This window comes from Lytechinus variegatus, chromosome 8 (genome assembly GCF_018143015.1).
Source record: "Lytechinus variegatus isolate NC3 chromosome 8, Lvar_3.0, whole genome shotgun sequence".
NCBI classification, from domain to species: domain Eukaryota; kingdom Metazoa; phylum Echinodermata; class Echinoidea; order Temnopleuroida; family Toxopneustidae; genus Lytechinus; species Lytechinus variegatus.
Window position 1 is genome coordinate 34036596 of NC_054747.1, and position 27913 is coordinate 34064508.

Here is a 27913-nt window from a genome sequence, read left to right on the forward strand (position 1 = left end):
TGCAAAAGCTTTTGTTGGGATGGAAATGTAACGTGTCCAAGTGAACTTTATGCGTTGTAGTGGGATCTGTTTCGTGTATTTTGATTGTGAACTGACTTATCAAATGCGTATACTTCATTCATATTGTTAGCTGGGCATTTTCTTTTCATTTGGGAGTCCACAATATACATTGTTAAAGGAGCAAGGTTTGTGAAGATTTGATTGGTATTGCCGAAAAGAACGTCTGTGTAGCACCTGGTGCTCAGGGCATTGTCCACACACCACCACCACTTCTTTGACTGCCACTGCCACCACCAACACTACCACAACAAACTGTCCACATCATTGCAACCATCACCACCACCATTGTCATCATCATCATCATAATCATCATCATCATCAATATCATCATCATCATCATCATCATCATCGCCACCGCCGCCCCCACCACCACAATTACAACAACAAGGATTTGTATGTGCTCTTTCACAGTTTTACACTCTCCTGAATATAGAGAGATGATACAATTCGACTCCTGTCCATTTAGTGAAAATGGAGAGAGGTTAAATTGTGAATTCCAGCTCGGATTCTGAAATGGAATACTTTCATCCAAACTGTCAGCTGGTATTGCACTTGTTTACTCCTGCGCCTTGCGTAATCCCTGCGGCCGCATGACACCATCGGCATGCATCGTGTGCAGGCCTGCTCAGGCTTTATACCAATCTCCTTGCAGTAGTACCATAGAGAAAGTTGATCATCGGTGTATGTGCGATGGGGTGCCCGGGTGCATTAGCTTGAGGGATGTTGTATTGACCGTTCAAGCTCAGCTGAGAGCTCTGTGGATTCATACCTGTGAGCTATTGACTGGTTCAACCAGGGATGCGACTCGGCTCGTGCCCTGATTTAGCCCTTTATTCCTCTGCCATTCTCCCCCCTGTAAGGAGATACCTTTCTGCTCTTCTTATGCCAGATGTTTCTGTATCGGCATCAACATAGGATGATCTTCCGAGCCATGTTCACATTTTAGGTTAAGGCAGTTGACCTTTACCCAAGATCTTCAGAACCATTTAATTTTTTAATTGAAAACTCTGTGATAGAGCCTTGTTCACATTGGGAAATATTGTTGACATTTACTGAACTGCACGTTTTATTTGTATTCTCATCTTGTGGGAGCTGGACTTTGCTATTGTCATCAAGAGGGAAAATTTCCAGAACATATCTGGAAAGTATTTCACACACTATATTGCTATATATAAACATAAACTTAATTAGGCTCCTTATTTGCCTATATTGGCATTTTCCTTCATGACGTTGACATTTTCTGCAGAAACTCTGTTCATACATTTGAGCTACCCTCTCTTCTGATCAAGAATCATTTCATATCTATCTGAAAAGAGATCCATCTGTGGTGTGTTCACATTTTGAACCCTTGTGGCCATTCAAGTTTGTTTTAACCTGAATGATTCCTGTCATGCTGCGTTCACACTTGTTATTATTCTGAGCATCCTCTGAACTTGGCTTTGACTGCTTAACTTTGTCCTTGAGTGAGCCAGGGTAGTACTGTATCTTCAAGGAGACAGAAAGTAGAAGATATTCATGAGTAATTCCAAGGGGTTATCACACACAGACCTGGAAGTGCAATCTTGGCAATCCTTGGATTACATTTCCTTTCTGGACTGCTATCTCAACAGAGTGCTTCAAATGAATGAAGAGTTTTCGTAGACTATTGTCATAAAAGGCTCTCAAAAGGGAGTGATTTCTTCTTTATTGTTCTACAGTTATTTTTGTACCAAAATCTCGATGGAAAAATGTGTGAAAAGTTGCAGGAAGTCATGAATAGTTGCCATGAAACACGTTCATACAAGGCTCAGAGGAAAACAAAAGAATTTATTCATGCATTTTCTATTATTATTGAGTTTACTTGTGAATTCAGATTTCAGAAGCATTGAATATTGGATGTGTCAAGTGACAAAGTGGCACCCTGAACCCGGAACCGTCTTTGGACTTGGGAATCCCCTTGAAGTCCAACATCCATTGTGTCCTACATGCTTTGAATAAAATTATTCAATTGAATCATCTCTTCGATTGACTCACGTGCGGAGAATGAAGAGAACATTAACCCATGAATATATAAGCAGAGATTGCCATCCTCACAATTTGTTTTCCTGTTGGCGGCTTCATCCAGTGAAACCTGAACATACAGTCCTGTCCTGCATTGCCAAACATGCAAAGTCACTGACAAGTGACAGTGTTGTTGATATTGTGCTAATGTAAACATCATTACAAGAATATGCTATTGTTGAGCACTGTTTGATATTTGACAGGCTACGGACACACCTACTAAACAGAGAGAAAGCTTGGGAGAGAGCCTCTTTTATTTGCCTTTATAGCTGCTTCAAGTTGCCATTCAAAAGATGGCTTTGGTAATACCGTGAGGTCAAGTTCACATGCTGTGTAGAATCAAGTGGATTTCATTCTCTTTTAGTGCGAACTTTCACATGAAGGCTGTATTGGGTGTCAGCATTCTGCACCCTCACATTGAGACTCACATCAACGTTTGATGGATGGTTTGTAATATCATGTCTGCAATTAGGCTATAGGCCTACGTGCTACGCCATGCACTGCTCAAATCAGACTTCATATTGAAACATTTACCACATCACTTTTGCATGCATTTCTATTTGGTCTCACTCACTGGAATACACCTTGTTTGGGACTCCATTTTTGCTGGACTCGCGTCGACAGCTCACCTAACCGTTAGTCACCTCTGAAGCAATTTGGCATGGAGGTTGCATTTTAATTACCGTCATAGGTACATGTATATCTTCATAGGGTACTCTTCCAGACACCATATGGTCTACTTATGCTTATGTCATCACTGATGCCGTTCTATCAGGGATTTACCAGGACTACACTAGCTCGGTAGTGCATCTCACTGTTCAGCGGAAGCTTACGAACGCGCGAAGAAACAAAGAAGAAAATAATGTTCACCCCACATTCTGTCGGAAGCAGCAGTCCTCCAGAGAGTTGATGCAACAAGGATTTTGCAAATCTTATCCGTCAATGTTGTCATGTTGCCAAGCTATTATCATCAGAGATATGCAAAATACTGGGAGTGGAATTGAGCATTCCTTTTCCAGGTTGTATTTTCCCTTTGTTCTTTAAATCGACACTTCAGACCCAAATTTCGAAGTGACTGCTTTCATCATAAATAATTCATTGGATTTGCAGTTTCCCTGTTGTGGAATAACTTGGAATTAACTCATGTGGATTCTTAATACGGATAATTAACAGACAAGCTGGAACATAATTTTGTGGTTTGGAACAACTTTTTTTGGTGACAGCCCGAATGTTGGAATGTATTAGCAAAGTTATGTTTCCACAGAACAGGCTTACAAGGAAATAGCACATACTATTACCCCCATCATCGTGTGATATTTTTGACTATGTCATGGTGTAATTGAGTTCTTTTTCAACGATTGTGTGGTACAGCCTGTATTATAACAATGGCGTTTTCTCATCGCAAGAAGAAAACTAAAAGGAACAAGGAGACTGAGAGCACATCAGAGGATGAGGCTCAAGTATGTTGATTTCATGGTCTATTTCTAAATCATTTGGTCAAGGAGCAAAAAATAAAATGTTTATTGTTGGATCGACCAATTCCTAGTGATCAGCCAGAGTTTGTTTAATTTCCAGATTTTAGCTAATAAGTATTTTCTAACTGTTGAAGAGGGGGAAATATTTGGCAGGCAGATGATTTTTTTAAATCAAATGAACGTACAGTATCTTGAATGGAATTTTCCCAAGCAGAAACTAAACTGGGTCTCTTCACTTAGCCAGACAAATTGCACTTTTTCGACCCCCCCAAATCTTAGGTAGGGGAGACCGGGGTTAGTTGGAACATGGGGTAAGTTGAAACATTGCAATTTTCTTTAACACCTGTAAAATAAATTTATGCAATACTGCCCTCAATTTATTGCAGTAATATTTCAACAATGTTGTATTATTAAGAGCAATAAATTGAGGGTAGTATTGCATAAATTTATTTTACAGGTGTTAAAAAAATTACAATGTTTCAACTTACCCCATGTTCCAACTAACCCCGGTCTCCCCTAAACCAAGGATAACATGAAACAAGATGCATTATCCTGCTTTGCCTTTAGATTGTTCTGATTGAGATAATTTTAAAGGGGGGGGGGAGTTCACAAAGATTTAAGTATTTAGAGTCGCATTTAAATATCGATTTGTGCACGGTATGAAAGGCTTGACGACGACTGCATTGGTCAGATCGTGTAATGAGGACGCGCACTACTGCGTATTTATCAATAAGTTCATGCGATGCATATCATGTACATGTCGGCATTTAAGTGCGACTTAAGTCATACTTAAAATCTTTGTGAAACTCCCCCCTGGAGTAGTGAGTTAAAAAAGAGGGCTGATTGAGATGGTGGCAATTGGCATTCCATATGGAGATAAGTTTTAATGTGTTTAATGATAGTAAAACATTACAATTAATGCCGTTCTTTCTTAATGAATGATTTCATAAACAAGAAAGTTTTTAATTTCTTAATGACTGAAAGCAATAAGAAATTTGCTTCCGCTGTTTATAAAGTCATGAATTAATCCATGTGTTTTTTGGTTCCGTTAATCAGTTTGTGCTCTCAAATCAGTCACGTATGAGGCTTACCAAAGCAAGGACAGGCCCCACGTATTAACTCCCTAGGAAGTCTTGCAGATGACATTGTTGTGATGATAGTACTAAGAAGTCTTCCCAACGAGAAGAAAAAAATCAGTTCGTAATGAATTGTTGATGCAAGGTCCACCCTGAAAACCCTCCTCTCCAATATAGCAACATTCAAATCTCTTTAGGCCAGTCGAGATCCCCCAACGCACCATGTGTTTCGTCCGGAAATTGAAATGGCAAAAATAACAAGGTTTTGAAGAAGCCCCCTTGGCCATAGAGTTGATACCTTGCCAATGTCATTGATCTTTCATTCCAAGCTCAGAGTGTTTTGAGCCTTGCTAGCAGACAAGACAACCAGGGAAGAGGTTACTCCGAGGGGGGGGGGGGGGGGGGGGTGCTGGGGGCGATATAGCCCCCAAAATGCTGAAAATGGCCCTGGAAACCAGTAAAGGGTGGCCGGGAAATCCTAATTCATCGCAATGTTATAAAAATGCTTCTCCAATGTTGTAGATATAGGCAGTTAAAAGTTGTGAAAATTAGCCCCCGGAAGTAAAGATTTGTTGCCTGGCCACTACTGACCAATTGCTGTCAGATTGTTCTATAACCCTTTTCCAAATATCTTGTTGCATTTCGTTCCACTGCATCCGTCAAACATTTTTTGGCAGGCCATGTTACTGTAGATATCCACAATTTGAACGTGAACTTGTTAATATTTTAAATCGCTACTTGTCAATGTCTAGATATATTTAGAAACTGTCAATGTCAAGATATGTTAACAAACTAGCTGAAGAATGAATTAAAAATCCGAAGAAAGATTCAGGTTTTTTGTGATGTTATTGTTTCAAATCAGTATGTAACACGGGCCCATTGATTAACATAATAACAATCAGGAATGCCACTTTTGAGGATGACATATGAACTTGTATTTAACCATAGAAAACACACTATTTTTGTTTTCGAACTGGTATGATTTTTAGACTTTTAAAAATCAATTCGAGTGACATCCTTGCGTAACAAATTTATCTAACCATGATTTGTCAAAACTAGAAGATGGTCAATAAAAGATCAAAACTGGCTTTATTTTGATTGGGTGCCATATGAGCTAAAGCCGGGGTAATAATAGCAGCGCTTTGTATCCTCAGGCAAAAGGCGCTTTATAAATACCGCTATTATTATTATTATTATTATATATCAGTCAGTGTAAAGTTATGAAATGACCCATTTGAGACTTGTAGTTGATATATATTTTTCTTGTTGTACTTTGCAGGTAAATGGTACCTTGGTAACATCATCCAACCATGTGGAGGTGGTGAAAATGATCAAATGTGAGTATACAACTACACATCACTTTGAATTCTGGATTTATTTTGCAGTCTCTGGCCCGTATTCTGAAGTAAGGTGTAACTTAGACCATGGTCTAAGTGTGTGCTAAAGTTATGGGAAGCCAAAAGTGTCAATTTTGTTTTATTAAGTTGTATGTTTCTTATGTTTACTGTGCTCTTTCCTGATTCATCGATGGTGAAGAAAATCATATATTCATTCTTCCTAGATAATTATGAATGATTTCAGAGCCAAATGAGCTGAAATGTGATATCTCTACTGTTAGTGATCTATGTAACAATTAGCTATCCATACTTAAACCACAACTTTAAAACTGAGTTTAAGTTAAACCTGACTTCAGAATACGGGCCTCTGTGTTTGGTCTTTTCTGAAAAATGAAATACATTCTTAATGGGGAAAAATAAAAGAAACTAAGAATAAGTGGTTGGAGTGATGGATTAATGATGAATGAATGAATAAATATAAGGAAGCAGCAAGAAAAGAGGCTAGCCAAGTTTGAGTATTCAGTTTGATTTGGAGCTGGAATTTAGAGTTGATTTGAATGAAGCAGCTGATAAATACATTTTGATTAATTAATGGATCAATTAGTGGAAGGAGAGGGAGGGGGAGGAGGATAGAGGAGGGGGAGGAGGAGGGGGGGGGGGGGGTGGACAACTTCTTCATAACAATATGCTTTGATATCGATGGAAAAGATAAATCTATTCATCTGGACTTACTTGTTGAAGCAGAGGACAGTTTCACGTCCGATCCGGGACGCTTCTTCAGCTCTTCTGAATATGAATAGATTTATCTTTTCCATCGATATTTGACTTTCCGGGATGAATCAAAACATACATCAGTTTAATATGCTTTGATAATATTTAAATTTGGGCAGTATAAGTCCAGGAAAAGTAACTGCCCTTTCACCACATGGAATTTTTTTTTTGTAATTTGAATGATGATTCCAGTGAAAACAAGGCTAGTGACGAATATTTATCACGTGTGAAACCAAACTAGAACATGATTAGAATCATTAACGCTAATCACATCCATGATTACAATAGCAATCATCGTTACAATGAGGATTCAAGATTCACGTTTGAAAAGGCCCTGGGTTGTAATGTTTGGCTTAGAGTGAAAGTTCTCTACAGTTATCCTTTTAACAATAGTCTATTTGTACACCTAAACAAAAGACATTTATTTTAGCACACAGAAAAAGAGGAGTGTGGATTGTTAGGCATCTGTAGAATAATTATTCCCTGAAGTTAATCATTAACTCAAGCGAATTCACTTTCTTGTCTTGTGTTTGCCTTCCACAGCTGGTTCGTTTGTAGCTTTAACATTACTTGGTAAACCACCTGGGCCACCTACCCCGCCCCCATCTGGCCCCACCCCCGGGTATCAACCGACATTCGGAGTCAAGAAAGACACTTGTAACATCGCCGCAGCCTGTTACTGTGAGTAAAACAGTGTCCCTTTTCATATAGAACTTTGATGAAATGTGTATTAAACATATTTTTTGATTTGAAACTTTGTTGCAATCGACTCGTGAGACACCCAAAGTTTGAATCATGCATGTGCATACAGGTTGTTGGCTAGTTCTTGTCTTCATATTTACTTTGTTTTTTAAAAATAATCTTCAGGGCCCGTCTTATAAAGAATCATGATTGATCCAATCAATCGTAACTCTATGGAAATCCATAAGTGTCATAATTTTTTCTACATGAAATTTGCAAAATGTCCTTTGTAAACAAAGGAGAACACATTTCATTAGTCATTCATTAGTGGTGATTAGCTGGTTTATTATGTACATTGTTAGAATATTGATTTTATGATAAATAATGTAATTGTTAACTTTCATAAGTTTTCTCTTAAATGATGACCAGCCTTTTATTATATCCCATTGAATACAAGATAAAGGGCTATCCGTATTTAGTCTTATAGCACAGATATCTCAGAAGATTTTTTTTTTAAGTTGAAGCTCTCTCAGGCTTAAATTTTATACCAGATAATTCACCCCCCTTTTTTTTCGTTCGCACGTGTCTTTACATAAATACACAATATGTTGGATGTTATAACCAACAACTTTGCAAGTCAAATTACTGAACACTTCACATAATTGTTAAATTCAAATTATGCATATTTTGAAGAATTTGATTTGTGTGTGAGGCATCTTGTCTTAAGGTTCCTCACCTCATAGAAATACATCTGTCATTTGGTTTGATATTGCATGCTACATTTCATCATATATTTTAATCACATATACATCCGTCTCCACCGAGTCCTTACACCACATTTATGTACACTCATGTATACCTTTCATTGTTGTCAAACCTATTGTATATCAAAGAATACATCTTTTATAAAAGCACAAACATCTTTATTATTAAAAGCACAATTCTTGAGGTGTTTGCACAATGATACAGATCGGATCCACATCAGGGCCCTGTCTTACAAAGAGTTGCGATTGATCCGATCAATCCCAACTATGGAAAGCCAGCAAAGTCAACATATGAAATGCACGTTTGTTCAAAAAAATTTATAGATATGAATTTAGATCCATAAAGTCATTGATTTCTCAACAATTCGGTGTGTTTTCCTTTGTTTACAAACAACATTTTACAAATTTCCTGTATAAATAATTATGACACTGGTGGATTTCCATAGAGTTTAGATTGATTGGATCAATCGTCATTCTTTTTAAGACAGGGCCCTGATCGCAAGATTTTTTTTTTAGAGAAGGGGACAGGGAGGGGTTGTGAAAAAAAATAATTAGGATGGGAGGTTCAGTTTGTAGGGGTAGAGAGGGAGAGAGAGTTGAGAAGGGGACAAATATATTTAAAAAAAGTAATAAAATGAGCAATGTTTATAATAAAGACAGTGGAAGGAGACATTAGGAAGGGCTTAATTAATATTGCACTGATAGGGAATGAAATTTGAGTTGACATAATGTAATTGACGGTTTTCTTTAGTTTCGAGGTGAATCTTTGCTTTAGTTCATTTGTAACGGATACCTCCATTTGAGCTTCGAAGTGGTATTAATGTACTTTCACATTTCATTGATTATACAAAGTAGTTAGAATGTAATTAACAAGTCCATAATGAGCTATGAAGAAAAAAAGTTTGTTTAGATTTAGGAATTGCAAGTGTTATTTACAGATAATGAGAGTTTCAGTTCTTTTCAATTCTACTCTGTATCGGTTCATGAGTTACATTAGGATAAATCACCCCCTATAACAAATCTATAAATAAATGAACATGTCTCCTTGGTAAAAGAAGTAGCGGGCGATAAATATAAATCGATATATAGTGAAAAATGTTACTTTGAGGGGTTGGGGTGTACAAGAAAGCAGTTCTTAAATTGATTCAACACTTAACAAATGACTTCATATAGGCCATTGATACAGTTTGGAAACTGACACACCCTTGTGGTACAGGTATATGGAGATGTGTTTGCACAGAAAGAATTTTTAATAATGGTGGTGAATAAAGACATGCTCAATTCAATCGATATTCCAACTTTTGCTCTTGTATAATGATCAAGTAACCCAATAAGCTTGCCATATTTTTAGGCTATTGAATTTAATAACCATGACAAGAAAACGGTTTAGCTTGCCATATTCCGGTAATTCAGAAAGTTGTTTGTTATACTTTATGAACAGCTTTATGAAATGGTACCAATTTAGCCCTATTAAGAATCCTCTATTCTAACAAAATAAATCAACTATGGAGGCTGTTATTGTTATAAGGCTCCCTACCGATTATATTTCTCATCAGTGGTTTATTGACTAATTAGCCTTTCTGTCTTAAAAAAAAAAAGTTTGGCAGTGATATTCATTCTATTTGATTCTGGACCTATTCTTGTATGCATGAATCATTCCTATTGATTTATGTCAAGAAATCATGCATGCTGAGTATATCTCTTTTTTGATATATCTTCATCCTATGACCCCACCACTATTATCATACCCCTCTTTATGACGTTGAAGCAGCCTCTGCCGCCCTCTAAAGGGACAGTCTTCAACCTTTTTACCGCCCGCTCACGGACCTACAACCTACAGCAGCACGAGGTCAGTGCCACGTCGTATGACGATCTTTGCGAGTGTCCTCTCTGCTCTTCCTCCTCTATCTCATCGGGGCTGGTGGGAAAATATGCACAAGTTTGCACTGCGGCAGGACTAAAGAGGGAGCCCTCCTTTCACAGTCATTCTCGCTGGACTGCTCAGGTTGAAACATCCGCACCATAGCAACCATATAAACAAATGCTGCCTCCTTTCCCTTTCCCACAAAATCTCACAAAGGAAAAGTAACATGCATGCATGTCAAACCCTGAAACATTCCTATGATAATCAGCATTTTATCCATCTTTTAATTGATATTTTCCCCATTTCCTTTATTATCTATTTTAGCTTTCAACTCTTTTTCTACCTTATCTTTTTAACTTGAATTACCCCCAGAACAAATATCTTTCTTTCAGTATTCTCATCAAAACAAATCTGCACATTGCCGCATGCATGTGTGTGATGTATACATTTAAAGAATAATGAAAAAATGAATGTCTTCAGTTTATACATGTACATTAGTATTAACGAAAAGAATTTTATCCCTGTAGCAATATAGGAGTTTTATGTTATAGTACATAACATATATGTTCATTATTGAATTTTTAACAAATGTTGCTTGAAAAATATTATATATTTAATATTTTTGTTACAATGTATGTTGTCTAATACTTCAAATTTATTCTCTAATATTAGTTGAAGTATTGTTGACAGTGATCCTTTAATCAGTAAAACAACATTTTTTTTACACTTAGTTACAATTTTTCTATATGTTTTTTTTCACTGCAATCATCATATTTGATTTGCCAGGAGCAAATATCTTATAGAATGTAACATTTCTAATAAATTATGGCCTAACTAAGCTGTGTAGTAATATATGAACACAAATAATGCTATAGGTGGTCTTTGACCCAACCCCAAATCCCCAATCCTAACTCCCAAACCCCAACAACCAACCAACCACAACCTTTGACACCAAACCCTACCTTCCATCCCCATCCCCAACCACTATCCCATCTCACCCCTAACCCTTGGACCCATTAACCTAGTCTGCTGGGCAAACCCTTCGCTCGAGTGAAGGGTCTGAATGTGCATCCTAATCATGCCTTGTGTACTGAAGGTTCTCTCGCTATTGGAACAGCAAGTTTTGTATGTGCTAGTCTTTGTGTGGAGGCACACTTGTTGATCAAAGTTCCAATGAGGGTCTGTGCCTGCAGACTACCATCAACCCCCCCCCCCACCCCAGCTCCCAACTTCCAACTTCTAACTCCCAAGCCCCACTCCAAACCAAACACCAAGCCCAAAGCCCTCTATCCCAACTCCCATCTGCCAACTCCGACCCCCTATAAACCCCAATTCTGAAACATAAAATCTAGGCTCCCATTGCATCAAAGTTTCTATTTTAGCAACTTTGCTATCCAGAGGTTACTTCAATAGAATCCTTGATTTTGATTGGCTGCTGAACAATATTTACCATGGTATTTACCATTGAATGGCAAAGTTACTATAATATTAATTTTTTTTCAAAGGGGCCTTGGGCTTGGGGAACCTCCCTTACTCTACCCAACAATAAAGAAATATTTACTGTAGAGAAATAAAAGGGAAAATATTTATATAGGGAAAGCAAATCTAGGAAAAAGAACTTTCTTGGTAATTAGGATCGTGCACCAAAAATCAAATTTTGAAGAAAACAATATTTGGGTTTTAAAGTGCTCCTTGGGGAAGAACATGGGAAAAAACCCTTATCATCAATCCATTTGAAGTAGATATAGTACAGTGTTTTTATAATGAAAACGCTATCACCTAAACCTGCCGTCCCGCAAGCAAGCAAAGTGTTATTCTTGAGCCATTCATCAATCAAGCCCCCTTATCACCTAGTCTCACTATGATGGTTCCGCGTGATGCTGATGAACCCAGGAGAGTTGACGCTAGCAACCGCTGCTCCTTATCGAAATAAACTTCACCTGGCCCTAACGATCGGCCAAAGTAAACTCGGAGAAAGCCAGCTAACGTGGGCAATTCATCAAATCTGTGCTTTCTGAAGTGATGAGTGGAGCTAGGAAGCACAGCATAAAGATTTCTTTCATCCATTAGTTTTGAGATTGTAATTGCAAAAGTGGAACATCAGGCAGTGCTGTCTTTTGCATGAAAAATCTTTGTGATTTTAGTAGTTCATATTCAGAAATATCCCATCTCACAAGCAGTGGTACGGTAAAATATCTCACAAAATACTTGATTGAATTACAATATTTCATATTCCATTGAAAATATGATTCCTGCACATTTTTTTGTGATATTGCAAACTATGGCTGCCTTGTTTGCCATTTAAAAAATAATTTCTTAATCTTGTATGCATGTAGTACTTGAAACAAGTTGAGATGTATATCATGTATATCTACTAATGATATTTACCAGGGGTATTTGTTTAAAATGTACTAAAGCCTCTTTCATACTAGTAGCTGGTATTTGAATCATTTTCATAGTTCCAGATCTCAACGCTAATCATATGGAGAAAAGGACACACAACCAAGCCCCTTGTTGGTAACTGTTGAAGTCGTTGAAACCAGCCCCATTCCCTTAATTTGTCATATTTCTTTCTATATGATTATTTCTTTTAGCTCTTCCTTACTATGTATTTTGTGATTGTACACTATTTTAGATCTCTCTCCTGTACAGGTCAACCAATTTACTCCATGAAACACTTGCGATTGAAATCGTAATAGATTAAATCAGTGTCATCCACTTATTTAATGAGATTTCATTCCAGATGAATATTATTTAACTCTTGCCTATTAAGTATTTTGTGGTTGAACACTCTTTTAGATTGGTCTCCTGTACACACAAGAAGTTTCCTGCAACTGTATTGATGGTAGGCTTGAAATCAGCATCATCCAGTTATGTCATATTGTTTCATTCTAGATACATGTATAATCATATTTCTTGCTTGCTATTGATACTATACTTCTACACTCTTCCAGATGGGTCTCTTGCGCAGGTCAACCAACGTAAGCCATGAGGCATCCTGCGACTGCAACCGTTGTAGGAGTTTAAGCCAATCACCGGGCAGCCACTCTCCACTTCCCTTCCGTACCCAAAGAAATTTCTTCTCGGCCCGCGTGAACAAAACGGTAACCCTTCACCAGTTTGTAACCGGTGCTTTTGCTGTTGGGAAAGAGACAAATTTTTTATCATTGAACACCTGGATATCGTTTCACCTATGCTTGGGTGCTTTGAGCAGATTAATTGACCTTTGAACTATGACATTTGACCTATTAGTAAAAGCTGATGCTGGGATGCTTGGAACATAATGAACTTTGACCTGTGGCTTGGATGTTTGAAAAATACTAATTGACCTTTGAACTATGACCTTTTACCTACTAAGCTGATGATGGGATACTTGGAACATAATGAACTTTGACCTGTGGCTTAGACGCTTTAAACATACAAATTGACCTTTGAACTATTATGAGTTTTGACCTACTTAATTGATACTGGGATGCTTGGATTCTTAAAAGCAGACTAATCGACCTTTTGAACTATTTTGTAATTTTTTATCTTTGATGTTTAGATTCTTGAATCTGAAATGTTGTGTTATATTTGAACAAATAAGCTGATGTTGGGAGGTTGGAACAAATTGAACTTTGACCTATTTAGCTTCAGATGGGATTCTTAGTTTTGAGCTACTTTGTCACCTTTGACCCATTCAAGTGATGATGGGGGCTTGGAATGAATTGACTTATATAGCTAATGTTAAGTGTATTGAAACAGGGTTTTGTGACCTTTGACCTATTTAGCTGAGGATGGAGTGCTTGGAAAAATTGACCTTTGACCCATTTATTTAGTTGATGCTGGGGGTACTAATATTTGACCTATTTATCTGATACATGCATCAAAGTTGATTGACCTCTCAACTTTCAGGGGATGCCTTGAACAGATTATGTTGACTTGCAAACCTATTGGTGACTTTGACCTACGTTGTGAGTGCCCAACACAGACTGATTTCACAGACTCATTTTATCAGAAGCTGTGGAGGTGACCCTGGATGAAACTAATAGCTGACAAAGTAGTCAAAATTTTGCTCACATATTCAGACTATCATGATGCGGCACATTGGAAAGTTCATTATAAACCACTGTTATTGAAGAATTCTTTTGTCACTTACTAATTTTATTATTTTTTCCCCTTTTCAGCGATTTTCTCATCTTACCCCGCTCATCTTCCATTTTAACTTTCTTCATATTTTCTTCATACACCTGGATATTAGGCTTAACCACTATGCAGAAAAAATTAATGATTAAATCTATTTTTATTTGCAGGACATGCTGGGTGCTGACACAATGACCAAAGACCATTGGAGCAATTAACAATAAAATGACTTATGGATTTTAACACCTTTTTTTTTACAGTTCCTGAAACGATTACAGGCCTATGATAATATCAATTTCATTTCATTTCTAATCAATGTTTATCGATCATAATGATAATTGCATTGCATACATCTACTTGTTTTTATTATTCATCCTTTCTTTGCAAAATTTTTTTTTGTCATATTCCGTGATCATAACACTGTTTAATAAGGTAGCAGATCATGATTGTCATGCACTAAATGCTTGCTCATCAACATTGTATTTATATTATTTTCATCTAAAAACAATCACCAACAAAATAACACCCAGTTCATTAAAAAAATTTCATAAAACCAAAATATGTTAATGCATGCCATTTGTCACAGTTATAGCACATTTTGCCCCCCCAAATGGTTTCAATTATCAAAAGCTTGCTATTACTCATTTCACTGGGTGCAATTCATACATTGCAATCAATTTGTTGGGATTATATCATTTTCTTTTCATTCATTTTTCAATCCATCAATGATGACATAAATTGTGTCCCATTTCTTGCAATCAGTTTAGGTCGAGTGACTCATATATTCACTTTCTCAGAAATTTAAGTTTATATGATTGAAATCGCAATTTTGATTTTACAAGCAAGTTTAAATGATGAATAAAAGTATTAGTATTGTGGAAATTGGATTTATGAAATCAAGATTCCATTTTTTGCAATAAAGTTATAGGTAAATGAAATCATTAGCAATAACAGCAATGAATAATATCATCTTTGATTGCAATAGAGTAAAATATTCTTTTTCTTTGCAGTCATTTAATGATCACTTTAATATCAATTTGTGAGCAAGATTAGTAATATACATGTGATTTATGACAGCATTAGCATGTACTGAATGGAATTATAATTTATAACTGGGCAGTTTATACGCCCCTTCTAGTTGTGATGAACGCTAATAATGATTTATGATTGTAGCAGCTAAGTCGTAACGATACAATAACAGATTGCACTGTGAGTGACTTAATGCTTCCTTGTGTGTGAACAAAGTCAATAGGAGAGTGTTTCATGAAGCAAGTTGTCAGTGATATTCACTGTCTTGTTTCCTTTGAGCCAATCAGATTCAAGGATTTTCAGTAGCTTTTAACATTACTTGTTTCATGAAATGCTACCTAGGATTGATACCAGTATACATATTGATTGTTTAAGTTTAATAGAATGATTCTATTTTAACATTGCATTGACTCCTGCATATGCACTTCTTTTGAATAACGGTAAAAGTAAATTTGATTTAATTCCCCCATTTTCTCCTTTTCCCTTATGTTTATTTCAAACCATATTCCGAGCTTCTACAATCTTGAAATAAATTGCTGTAACTAGCTGTATATCCTACATCTATACCAGTAGTAACCAAAAGTGCACTGTAGATTTAGTATGCTGAAAATGATCTACTTTGGCAATGATATTAACTTTTGGTTTTATGAACAAGGGTATTTCAAGTACACTTTAAACAAATTGACCACAATAACGGCTCGTTATTTGGAAAGCGGTGGCAATTTGGGGCCTAATTTAGAACCGAGCAGTGTGTTATATTAATATGGACAGGTGGTGACAATATGCCTCGTGCCAGCTGAGTGTAATTAGATGTTGCTGAATGATTCGTGGTTGAAATTATGAAGCTAAGGATTGGAGGGGGGGGGGGGGGACAGAAGGGAATGATGGACTAATAGGGGGAAATGATACCTTTCTGTATGAAGTAAATAGTAATATTATCTATCTGACAATTCTTTTTTTTGTAAAAAAGTATTTTATTGATTGATTGATGCCGATATGGCCTTTTATTTGCATCCAAGATAAAATCATACATTTAACATGATAAAACAATATTTACAAATATTATAAAGAGGCAAAGGGATAAAAAAGCAAAATACAATTTTAGAGATAACAATTACAACAAATGAAAGCACAACATACATCTTCCTTAGACTCTGCTGTCAGGATTATAATCAAACATCAATTTAGATATGTGTAGATAATATTATAATGAATTACTTCCATGAAATATTACTAAAATGAGTATTGAATTGAAAAATTGATATTTTTACATTTGAAAGTAATCTCAATAAAGTTACCCATGGATGTTTGCATGGACGTCTGGACATTTTTGTTCTTCCTTTAACCCCCCCCCCAAAAAAAAAAATGATTTCATGAGAACACAGAGTAGCAGAGAATTTATTCAAAACAATGATTGGGCCTCTTTTGTAGAGTATTCTTGTTCTTGGAGTTTGGGGCCCCTGTTTCAAATATAGCCCAATTTTCCAGTTAATTGTAAAGTTATGCATGAGTTACAACTGCTTTGTGATACTTGGTCTTGGGCTTGTGATACACATCCCTTCTTGTAGTTCATTTGTTTGTCTTTGTCTCTTTTGTCTTTATCTAGTCTCAACAAGACGCTCAAGTAAAGTCTGAAAGGTTAAACACATTCAAACGCATGCTGGAGCAAGAAAGGACGTTATTAGACGTAAGTATTCAACCATAAATTATTCTTTCAACCATCATGGGAGCCTTTCAAGAAGTGTTTGGGGGTAGTGATCTTCACTAACAGTATTGCCTATTGACCAATCAAATCCAAGGATTTCAGTAGCTTAAATGAATTGTCAGTGATTTTCACTGCTGACAACAAACATGAAACCTCCTAGTGAAGTGTGGTAGATGTGTGTGAATAACAATGGTCATAAGGAGGGTCCTTGAGGTATGCCACACGAAGACTTCTAGCAATGTCAGTATCAGTCACCCACAGACCGTTTTTTGTAAAATTACCATCACAGTTCACGTAAGGTAAAAAATCACTAATAATCATGCCCATAAACAAATCTTTAATCTGAAAGTGCCATTTGTTTTAAATAGAATTATTAAACTATTTCCACTTTTACCAGATTATTAAATTGGCAAATGTCCTTTCATGAAAGGAACATGAAAGGATTACGATAGGTTTATAAATAGAATCAGAATATTATCCAGAAAGGATAGAATTGTTGGTAATTTATACGACTGAACTATGTGAGTAAATCAGTAAAGGCATTTATAGTCTATGCATGTTGTCTCTTTGCTTGCATGGAATCGAATATCCACTTTGTGTCGGTAATCAAATCACATGCATCCACAATAAGATCTGAAATAATCATCTCCCCATTAATTAAAAGTCATTGCGTAAAGGTTAAATGGCGTCATTTGAAATTTCATCGGTTTGAATTAGGATGTCAGAATTCTCTTTAGGAATTTCACAAAAAAGCAATAATTGGATCATGAATAAGGAAGATAACTTCTAGCAATATTAGTTTGGATCCGAATACTAAATTGGCAACCTCATATACAGACATGTTGAATACGTGATGAATATGTGGTGTTGTCAAGGTAATCTAGCTATTGCAGTAGTGTTATTTATTTGGGTTCATGGTATTTATGTGTGTAAATCCTGGTAGTGTTATGTTACGCTTTTGCGAGGGCGTATTTTTAGTATTGATTGGTCGTTGAAAGTATGGACTTATGAACTGTGGTTTTGGGAATGACAGAGAGATGGTGTATAATGCAAAAAGCCTGTACTGTGAAAGCTTGGGGAGGAAAGGGGATAGAGAGAGACGGGGGGGGGGGGGGGGTGAACGGATGTGCAAGGGATGTAAAGGAGCAAGAAAAGTGGTCCAAATGCAAAAGTGAAAAGTGAGACAGACAGAGAAAGACCTCCCTTCAACAATGGAAATAAAATCGCATTATAGAAATTGCATCCATTAGTGAACAGAAACTCATGTTTTGGGGAACTTTTTATATCTGAAATATTTTGAGAATGAGGACTGATGTGAAATTGACAACTCTTCGAGGGAAATCCCCTTCTTTTGAACATTCACAAAGGGGCTTTATCGTGCCATTTTATGTTCTCATGGTAAATTCTGCATAATTATCTCTCTTGTTGGAAGAATGCATACTAGCTGCAAGCATTTTGGGAAACATCTTGTCACTGGTTTTTCATTTGCAAACTACTCAGAATCCAGGAAGTGTATTGATGGGGAAAAAGGTAATATAGATGACCATATACCCCTTGAAACGATTTGGAGTGCATAAAAAAAATGGATTGTCAGTGAGTATGAACATGTACCTTGCAGCTGACAGTCAACTACCATTTCCTGTTGAGTGTATTACCAGTAGTATTGCAACATGGTGTTTTGACGAGATAAATAATTTGAAGAAGATTTGTTTAACTTTTGAGGACTGTACTCTCATGGTTTTGATTATATTGCTGCTTTTGGTGAACGTTGTAATAGGTGGCAACTTGCTACTGTTGGAAGTTGAAATCAATTTACAGTCAGAAGAGTGGGTAAAGTCTTCTTTCTACTCCACAAATCAACCAGTCATTGTTTGGACCCCCTCTCCAGTCCACCTCTCATGTGAAGCATATTGTGGTTCAAGAGTAGGATGAAGCCAGTTCCTGTGATGAGAGAATAATTCCCCCAGCATAACACCAAAGCAACCTGCTTGGTGTAAGCAGGACCTATCTGGAACACTTATGTTATAGTGTGAAAAGTTTTTGTATTGTAAACTTGTAGTTTTCTGAAGTTATGATATTTGAAGTTAGATGAGATGGAATATGCATCTAGTCTGCAGTCACAGATCCTGGGCGAAACTTCATAAACCAGTGGGTCTTTACACAAGACTAGCACAAATATAATTAATACTTAACTTTCTTGAGCAAGAGGAACCTTCATGCATAAGTCACAGTTAGGCTGAATATTCAGACCACTTTCTTTGAGCGAAGAATTTTTACAGCTAACAAGAATATTCCCAGTCTCTTGTAAGAAGCTCCTTCAACCCAGCTGGATCAGTTTTATAATTTTCGACATTTGGTGAGTATTTGTCTATGACTTTGTTCTGTAACCATCGAGACCAGTGCTGTTTCTGAACTTCTTGCATTTACAAACACAGAGGTTGCATACTAAGGCCGTGTTTATGCTTCCACTTTTCAGGCCAGAATCAGCGTTTCCAAACGTGGTTAGTCGAAAACACGGTTGCGTCCATGCTTACTTTCATTTAAACGCTGTTTCAAAACGCCGATCGTAAACTCACAAAAAGGTGCGTTTTTAAACGTCGTTTGACCAGAATCAGGCTTTCTGGGGAAGCATAAACAGAACCACGATCGTAAACGTGTTTAAATGACGTCATTTGGTACATGCTTCCGATGAGATGAAAATCCGCGGGCAAATACAGTCGTATTGCTCCATGTTATCTCTACGTAATAACAACAATCAGAAAAAAAAAACTTTCGAAAAAAGGCGCGCCCAATTTGACCTCGCTTTACGATGCGAAGCCAGCTGGAGATCATGATTTGCTGTGAAAAGTGAAGCATAAACAGCACTCCCAGAACTACGTTTACGATCGGCGTTTTGAATCAACGTTTGAAATCGCCGATTCTGTCCTCGCAATGGAAGCATAAACACACCCTAAGAAACTTGATTTTGATTGGGCTGCGTTTATGCGACCTCAACCCAGAATCATGATTGGAATCACGATTTGAATCATGATTCAAAACAGCAACATGAATCACGATCCGACAGAATCAGCGTTTATACGACCATCTTTCTAACGCTGTTTCACCTGAATTCGGGCCGATACAGTGCGCATCACAGTGCGCAGTTTGACCAGGAAGTATAGGTCAACATTTTCGCGCGTGTTTCTAACTTCACGTCGGCTGCTAGATTTTTGCTGCCACCGGAGCTAACGCGCGATCGTTTGTGCAAGTGCAACTCGGCTTCCGAAAAATAAATCTTTTACTTCCAGAATTCCGTGTATTGTACCTCGTATTGTTTTTGTTTACTTGTATTCAATCTTGTCGGTTCATCAAAAATGGTGTTCGGTAGCCGTAGTACTGGGCACGAATTCTGTTAATTTTGTCTCGACAGGCGGTGCCACATCTCCATTGAAATCCCTCCCTCGCAAGCGCCGCTGGAAGGGACTCGTAGATCGTCTTATATTTCTGTGAATCCCGGTAAGGGATGCTTGTGCTTCAGGCTGAGCCCAAAGCACAAGCAGAGCCCTGAGTTCGTCGTCAGTCCAATTTGTGCCTTTGGAACTTGAACACATGATTGATGAAAACAGTGAAATCAGGGTGACCAGACGTCCCGTATTTCCCGGGATTGTCCCGTATTTCAGAATATTGAACAAAATGTAGTTAATACATTTAAAAGTGACGAATTTTCATTAAATAACCAACAGCTGACGAAGCAGGGACAACAATTAAATCGATAACTGTAAACTTTTGCAAGTTCTGCGATGATTTCTTGCTAATACATTGCAAACGAACTGGCCTCCTGCCTGTGTGTGGCAGGCTACTAGCTAGGCATGGAGGATCGAAGCAAATTCTCAATGGTGCAAACACCTCACATGATAAACAGTTTTTCCACCAAAATAATCACAAAATCGGCGGGAAATTCTTATAATTATACTATGGATTCTCAGTTTAATGATTTGGAGATGTAATCGGAGGAAAATGTTATTGACTTTTCATAGATCTAGTTGTTTCAGCTTTCGTTTTGAGTCTTGGTGTGCACGATGCCGCGATGTTTCATCTAATTTTTAAGTTTGACAATATGTTTCACTTTGAAATTTTATTCATTTCTAAAATATTTTATGTTTAAAATTTTAAAAATACATTAAAAAAACACCAAATAAAGTTATGATTTTTATTAGATGATTGGATTTTTTGTTTACTTGAAGTTTGAACTTTTCCCTTTTCTTTATTTTATATATACCCTCTCCTTTCTGCTTGCCCTTTTTTGTTCCATCTATCTTTATTTCCTATCTTTCTTTCCTCGACATTTTCTTTTCTCTCTCTGTTCATTTTTCTTTCTTTCCTTCTTTATCCAATATACTTTTTTATTTCCTTCATTCTTTCTTTCCTTATAATTACCTTGGCTTCCTTCTCTCTTCGTCTCCTGTTTCTCAAGTTTCGTTCTTTCTCTCCTTCCATTATTTTCAATTTTTTCGTTCTCTTCCCTTCATTCTTCCCTTCCATTCTTTATTCCTTTCTTCATTTTTCCCTTCTTATTCTTTTCCCTTATTTTTATTTTCTTTCTTTTGTTTCTTTCTTTCAAAGAATGAAGGAAACATGTTTATTTCCTTCATTCTTTCTTTCCTCCTTCTTTTTCTCACCTTTCCCCCTTTAATTATCTCCTTTATTTTGCGAGACATTTATTAATCTTCCCTTCCTTCCTTTCTTTCTTTCTATATTCATTTCAAAGAATGACGGAAACCTTTTTTTATCTCTTTTATTATTTCTTTCATCCTTTTATTCTAACTTTCTGTTATTTTTTCTGTTTTCCTTTATTTTCTTTCCTTCCCAATCATCTCTTTTCTTTCTCTCCTTCATTCTTTCGTTCACCTTCCCTTCTAATTCTTTATATTTTTTTCAAAAGTCTTATAATTATACTATGGATTCTCAGAAGCCCACACTTTGTGTGGGCTTCTTTGTTGATCTTCGTTTGTCAATTGTCCCGTATTTCATTTTGTGAAATCTGGTCACCCTGAGTGAAATATACAAATGACGCTACAGTACAACCCCGGGGTACAATACACAGAATGATAATTCCTAAATGCACATGACAATTGGCATATACCGGTACTAGTATACACTGGCAATCTGCTACACGAAAATTAACCTGCACGAAACACAGCGCGCGCCTTTGAGTCGAACCCGGAAGAAGCACGACACAATGACGTCATAGAATCATGATTCAAATCACGATATCGTTTATACGACCCTTTTCGTTCGTGATTCTACAGAAACGTCTTTCCAAACGCCCCTTTTTCCGTGTTTCATGTTTGTGATTTGAAAGACGTTTATGTCCACTTTCGACTAAACGCAATCGTGATTCTGCAGAATCGTGATTTGAATCATGATTCTAATCATGATTCTAGGGTAAAAAAGTGTCGAATAAACGCACCCTTGGTTGTGTGAAGAATGTTGGAAGATGATACCTGAGGAATTGAACCTTGGTCAGTAGTTTTATTCAGTGATGAGTTCAATTCTATTAGTTTTCGAAAAAAAAAAGGTTTTAACTGTATTTTTAATTCTTTTTCCATAGTCGTCTTACTCTTCTCAATTTGATACTCCAGAGTATTCCTCGACATTCCCGGGTAATTCTGAAAGCTTGCAGTAAAACTGTTCTTTATAGTAGGCCCCATAACTGCACTTTCTTCATGCATCAATATGCCTACCTGCATATACGCACTGTCAATGTGACAGATGTTCAAATGGTGTCTTTTCGCATTATAGGGAACTGTGGTTTTATACATTCTGTGAAATAACTTTGGTTAGAAGTGTCTACTGGCCTGGTAGTACAGTAGTATCCTACCATTCATATGACTAACTGTTGTTATGACTATCCAAGGCTTTCCTCAGTTGTTCGCATCTATTTTGACCAATGTTGAGCTGCTTGCATCCTTCTGTTTGGATTTCTAAGCACCAAATTTATACGAGGATTTTAAATTAATCATAGTAAGTACTAATTTAAATCACTAATCAAGCCTTTATTGTACTGGTAAGGTATTTCAGATGTCAATATTACAGTTTTCTTGTGTTTTTCTTACGAAAGGTTTTTTGAAATGATTAAGGCAAATCAACAATGTTTATCGTTAATTTGACATTTTATAAAGTGGTCACATCTTTTCTTTTTATGATAGTTTGATTTACACTTTTGAATAGTTAATAATAAAGCATTTAATAGTATCTGTATTGAAGTTTGAATAAGGCATTAGTATATTGATATATCATTAAATAATGTATACAAATTTCATGTAGAGAAGCATTTTGCAGGGTATTTCAGCAATTATTACCCTAAGAGGAAGTGGTATAGTCAACTGTGAAACCATATACTGAACAGATACTTGAGAAGTATGCAACTCTCACTACTACTACCAGAAAGACAAGTGGTGGTAACATTGAGGTAATTTACACTGACCAACTGCTGTTTGGTTTTGAATTATCAGTTTAAAGAGAAATTCCAGTAGTTGCAGTAAACACTGATTTCATGAGAAAGTCTGTAAAACAAGGCTTAATTGTCAGTATTTCATCGAGGATCTAGATCTGGTACAGTTACATTAACTGAACTTTGTGAAATCTTGAAATCTACGCTGAAAAATGTTCACACCGAAGATCCCCAACACAGATAAGCGCACGTGGGACAATGTATAATTATTGCTTAGGGCGTCGGGCCCGACGCCCTACCCGATTCCTGTGCTTATTTGCTGATTTCTCAGCAATTACACAATTTCTTCCAGAATTCTTTGGCACATGCGTTTTATTTATACAAACAGACACTTTGGTGGTCATTTAATTGGATTCTGTACGAACTCATTTTGATATCGTTACCAAAACTAGCATTTACCTTTAAACTGTAGTCGATCAGTTGTTCCATCTATTGTTTTACCAATCAACTATTCGATCGATCGACCGACCGACCGACCAACCAACCAACCAATGTATGAATGAACGAATCAATCAATTTCCTGACTGACCAGTCAATTAAATCATAAAAATATGAATCCATAGTGTATTATGAATAAGTTACATTCACTAATTTGAATTGAAACAAGTATTCTATAACCTACACATAGGCCAATACATGTATGTCTGTTTGGAGGTTGAGATGGTGATAGATCCTGTTCGCTGTCATTGGGGTTGTGTTTTTCAAGGCTATGTTTGTAGGTGGATTGTGGTACAGGTACTAACACAGGAATAAACATGTGGGACTGTTTTGATGAGTGGGTTGCAATTTATTACAGATAAAGACAAATGGATAATAATTGAATTAACAGATTCTTATTAATGCGTACTTAGGAATTGGGTGTAAAATGGTAGTTAAAACAAGGAGCAAGAGAGAATTTTAAGAATAAAGAATTAGTAAAAGAGAAAGTGAGAGGGAGAGAGAGAGTAAGGACAATCAATGAGAAATTCATCATATTGAAAGAGGGCCATAATGAAAGTAGAGACTGTGACGTATGAAATACATACATAGAACAAGAGTTGATTTGCCATTTGTTGCACATATGACAGTACTGGGGTGTCAAACTTGAATCCAACAACACATGTCAAACAGGCCGCCTTTATCGACCCTGTGTCTATTTATATGAGTATAATGGGTCAGTTGTTTAGTATACTGATGGGAGATATTATCGGTAAGTGTAGTATATTTTCAAAGATATTGTGCAATTATTTTTGCTCTACTGCTTGTATTACAAAAGCCATGGTGCACTCTAAAAACCGATATTCACTTTAATCTAGCGATTTGATTTGGTGAGGGTATGAACATTCAATGATTTACATTTCTTTTAAGCCTAGACTTATCATTTCAATATCAATTTCAACAGAAAAAATGAAATCAGGGAATTGATTGGTAGATATGCACAAGCTTATTTTAAAATTAGAGTGTATAGCATAACTGGAAATTTCATTAAAGTTGGCAGTTTGTGATATAACATATTTTGTATTTTCCTCAAAATATCAATGTTAAATTTATAATGATTATTAGGAATTTCCCCCTTACCTGTTTTGTTTGTGGATGCAAAATGCTCTTAAGAGTGAGAAAGTGGGGTAAGGGCTACAGATGAGGGAGTGTGGGGAGGGGGGGGGGGTGGGTTGAGAAGAGGGAGGTAGGGAGAGAGACAGATTGAGAAGTCGTAAGAATGAGAAATAAAGAAGAGTTTATAGGTGAGAGATAATGTTAGAAAAAAAATGCCAGGGGCAAGGTTGGGGGGGGGGGGTAGAGGTAAGATTTAAGATGGATATTAACTGACAGGAAATTGTAAGCCCCACACCTGAACACCTTTCGGATGCCAATCTCATTAGATACAGTAATGGTATACTAGTTTAAGGTCATGTTACATGCCTCTCCCCATCTAATGCAAGTATTGACATTGCACACCTTGAAGGCGAGTTCATACTCGATGTTACATATCGCTTTAAAAACGATACTTAGGCAAGGTTTGCAACATGAAGTTAATGCCCATCCTGTGTTTTGGTATCCAATGAATTATTTTTAATGTATCTGTCTTTGTTCTTTTCAATATTGTGAATTTAATGTTTTCAATTCTTTCTTTCTTGACAGACATTTCTCTTTTATTCCATATTTGATAATTCTGACACTAATGATGGCCATGTAATTTTTTTAATTGTATTGTTATGTGGAGTTCATATTCTCTATCTGAATTAATTTTAAACCTTTCTTCTTTGTTAAATGTTCAAGTTCTTTTTTAGATTGGTGATTGTATTTCAGTGCTGGTTGTCATTTGTTTATCAAATTAATGATTGCATATTTTTTGGGTAGGTTACACCATTTTAATTTGTTTAGTTTGGTCAGTAGAATTCAATTTTCAATTAGTAATAAAGCGTTTTTCATGTCATGTGATGGTGTTCTGAAAATGATGTTATCTTTTTGAATGTTAATGAATTTAATTGTTAAAGTGCAGTAATTACATGTACTGTAAAATAGCTATTTCCCAAGCTTCTGCTTGCTACATTCATATATTCCTGAGCGATTCTTCCAAATTATCCTGTACACTAAACTACATTAAAATATAAATTCCATTGCATTGAAAATAACTGTTGCACTCCATCAAAAGATGACATCATTTTTAGCTCACGTTATGTTAACTATCTGTTTATCTACGATCCAATCATTTTCCCCCACTCCCAAATTTTTACGTATTCTTTTATTTCCTTTTACCGCCCCTTTTTATTTTGGCCACCAAACCTTTTGTTAGTGGGCCTCGCCGTTCAGCAGACGCAAATCCAGTCTGCATAAGAAACGGTCTCAGAGCCTCACTAACCTGGAGGCCCCCAAGTCCCCCTCCGTCAAAAAGAGAGCATGGCATAAACGCAAGAAAAGTATCGATGTAGAATCCATCGACGTAAGTAAATGGAAGAAATCAGAAAAGATAAACCCTTCGTTCTTCTTTTGCATCGCTCTCAGCTTGCCATTTGCAGTCCACACGCTTCTGCTTTGAAATTCTTTCAAAATAAAAAGAAATATTGTCAATGTATTGCGGACATTGCATGATTATCTTTTCAATTTTGTCAAAATTGGGGAAGCCTTTTTTTGATGTCATGCATTCATTATTTTCTTCCTTTAGGGTTGATTTTTAGAGTTTTTGTCTGTTTTTTGTGTCAGTTTTTGTTTTTTGTTTGTTGCGGATCATTGGTCTAGTGTATGCATCTTGTTGTTTGTTTGGGATGTTTGAAAGCTTGTAGAAAATAAGCGGAAAGATTGTACGATAGAAACTAGATTTTCCTACAATGTCATTTCTAATATATCCTTAACTTTGAAATGAAAAGAAAGAAAAAAAACTTCGAATCAAGAGAAAGAAAAATATATTAAAAAAGAAGCGACTATATTGTAAAGTTCTTTTGTATGCTGCAATGCCATTTCCTATCTATCCTTTGAAACAAAAAGAAAGAAATAAACCTTGTCAAATCATGAAAAAAATTATAACAAGAGAAGCAACTTAATCATAGTGCTCTGTATGCTAAAGTTTAAGTAATGCATTGTATTTCTCATAGATAACACAGACCAACAATGCTATAAACATAGAAAACTTAGCGCCATCTTTCCAAATAATGCATCTAGAAGCTTTCAAACTCCTAACGGCCTGAATTTTGGTACGTTTCGTGAACTGTTCTTCTTTGTGTGTCAATTTTTCACATTCCCTCTTTTCTTACTCCTTTTTTTTTGCTTGTTAATTTTCAAATTTTTGCATCCATTTCATATTTTTATCCCCCTCCTGCACTGAACGCCTACAGCACACGGAAAATGAGTACTTGAATAACCCATCAGAAAAACTCCAAAAGGACATTAATGGAATTAAAACGAGAATAAGTGTACTCGAGAAACAACTTACGAAGGCTGCTAATAATATGATACAGAATAAGGTAAGTGCTAGATGTTAGATTAGAATGTCTATTACAGGTTTTTGGCAAAAGTGTGGTAAAATCGTGTCTTTCCCCGCATTCAGACAAGCAAGCTCTTGAAATGAATCTTCTTATAAATACTGATAAGTTGTTTCAAGATATCAACGGGATTTTATATCCTGATGCTCCCATAATACTATTAAATAATGGCATCTGAATGATCATCTATTGTTTAATACATACATGTACATGATATATCATGAACTGGATCATACAAACAATATAATACATACCGGTATCATCAAACATATTATATCATATGCGTTGTAACATACATGTATGTATGGTTCTTATGTATCATATCAATGGGTGTCATAATACGTATTATACGATTCATATCTTATATACATACGTATCATATGCATATTATAGGTCAAATGAAAATAACACCAATATGTGCGTCTGAATGTGGGGTCAGAATTGGAGAATAAGTTTTCGCTTTAAGTCCTTTAATTTTATATCTGTTGGTAGTCGCGTAGATGTAGGCCAACTCCAAACTTTAGATAATTGCTTTTTGAG

General features: G+C 36.4%; 1 protein-coding gene across 11 annotated transcripts in view; it reads left to right on the forward strand.

The window, feature by feature from the left end:
- The first annotated feature begins 947 nt into the window (after nucleotides 1-947).
- The window catches only part of LOC121420408 (rho guanine nucleotide exchange factor 12-like), a 101506-nt gene continuing 74540 nt past the window's right edge, over nucleotides 948-27913 (forward strand). For 6 of the 11 annotated variants that reach the window (XM_041615026.1, XM_041615027.1, XM_041615028.1 and 3 more), the window contains exons 1-6: nucleotides 948-3560; nucleotides 5931-5988; nucleotides 7303-7440; nucleotides 13023-13172; nucleotides 16826-16906; nucleotides 27227-27355. In XM_041615026.1, coding sequence (XP_041470960.1) covers nucleotides 13023-13172; nucleotides 16826-16906; nucleotides 27227-27355 — 360 coding nt within the window. In that variant the 5' untranslated portion in view covers nucleotides 948-3560; nucleotides 5931-5988; nucleotides 7303-7440. The remainder of the gene's footprint in view (nucleotides 3561-5930; nucleotides 5989-7302; nucleotides 7441-13022; nucleotides 13173-16825; nucleotides 16907-27226; nucleotides 27356-27913) is intronic. The other 5 variants (XM_041615034.1, XM_041615035.1, XM_041615031.1 and 2 more) reach the window with 3 other exon arrangements.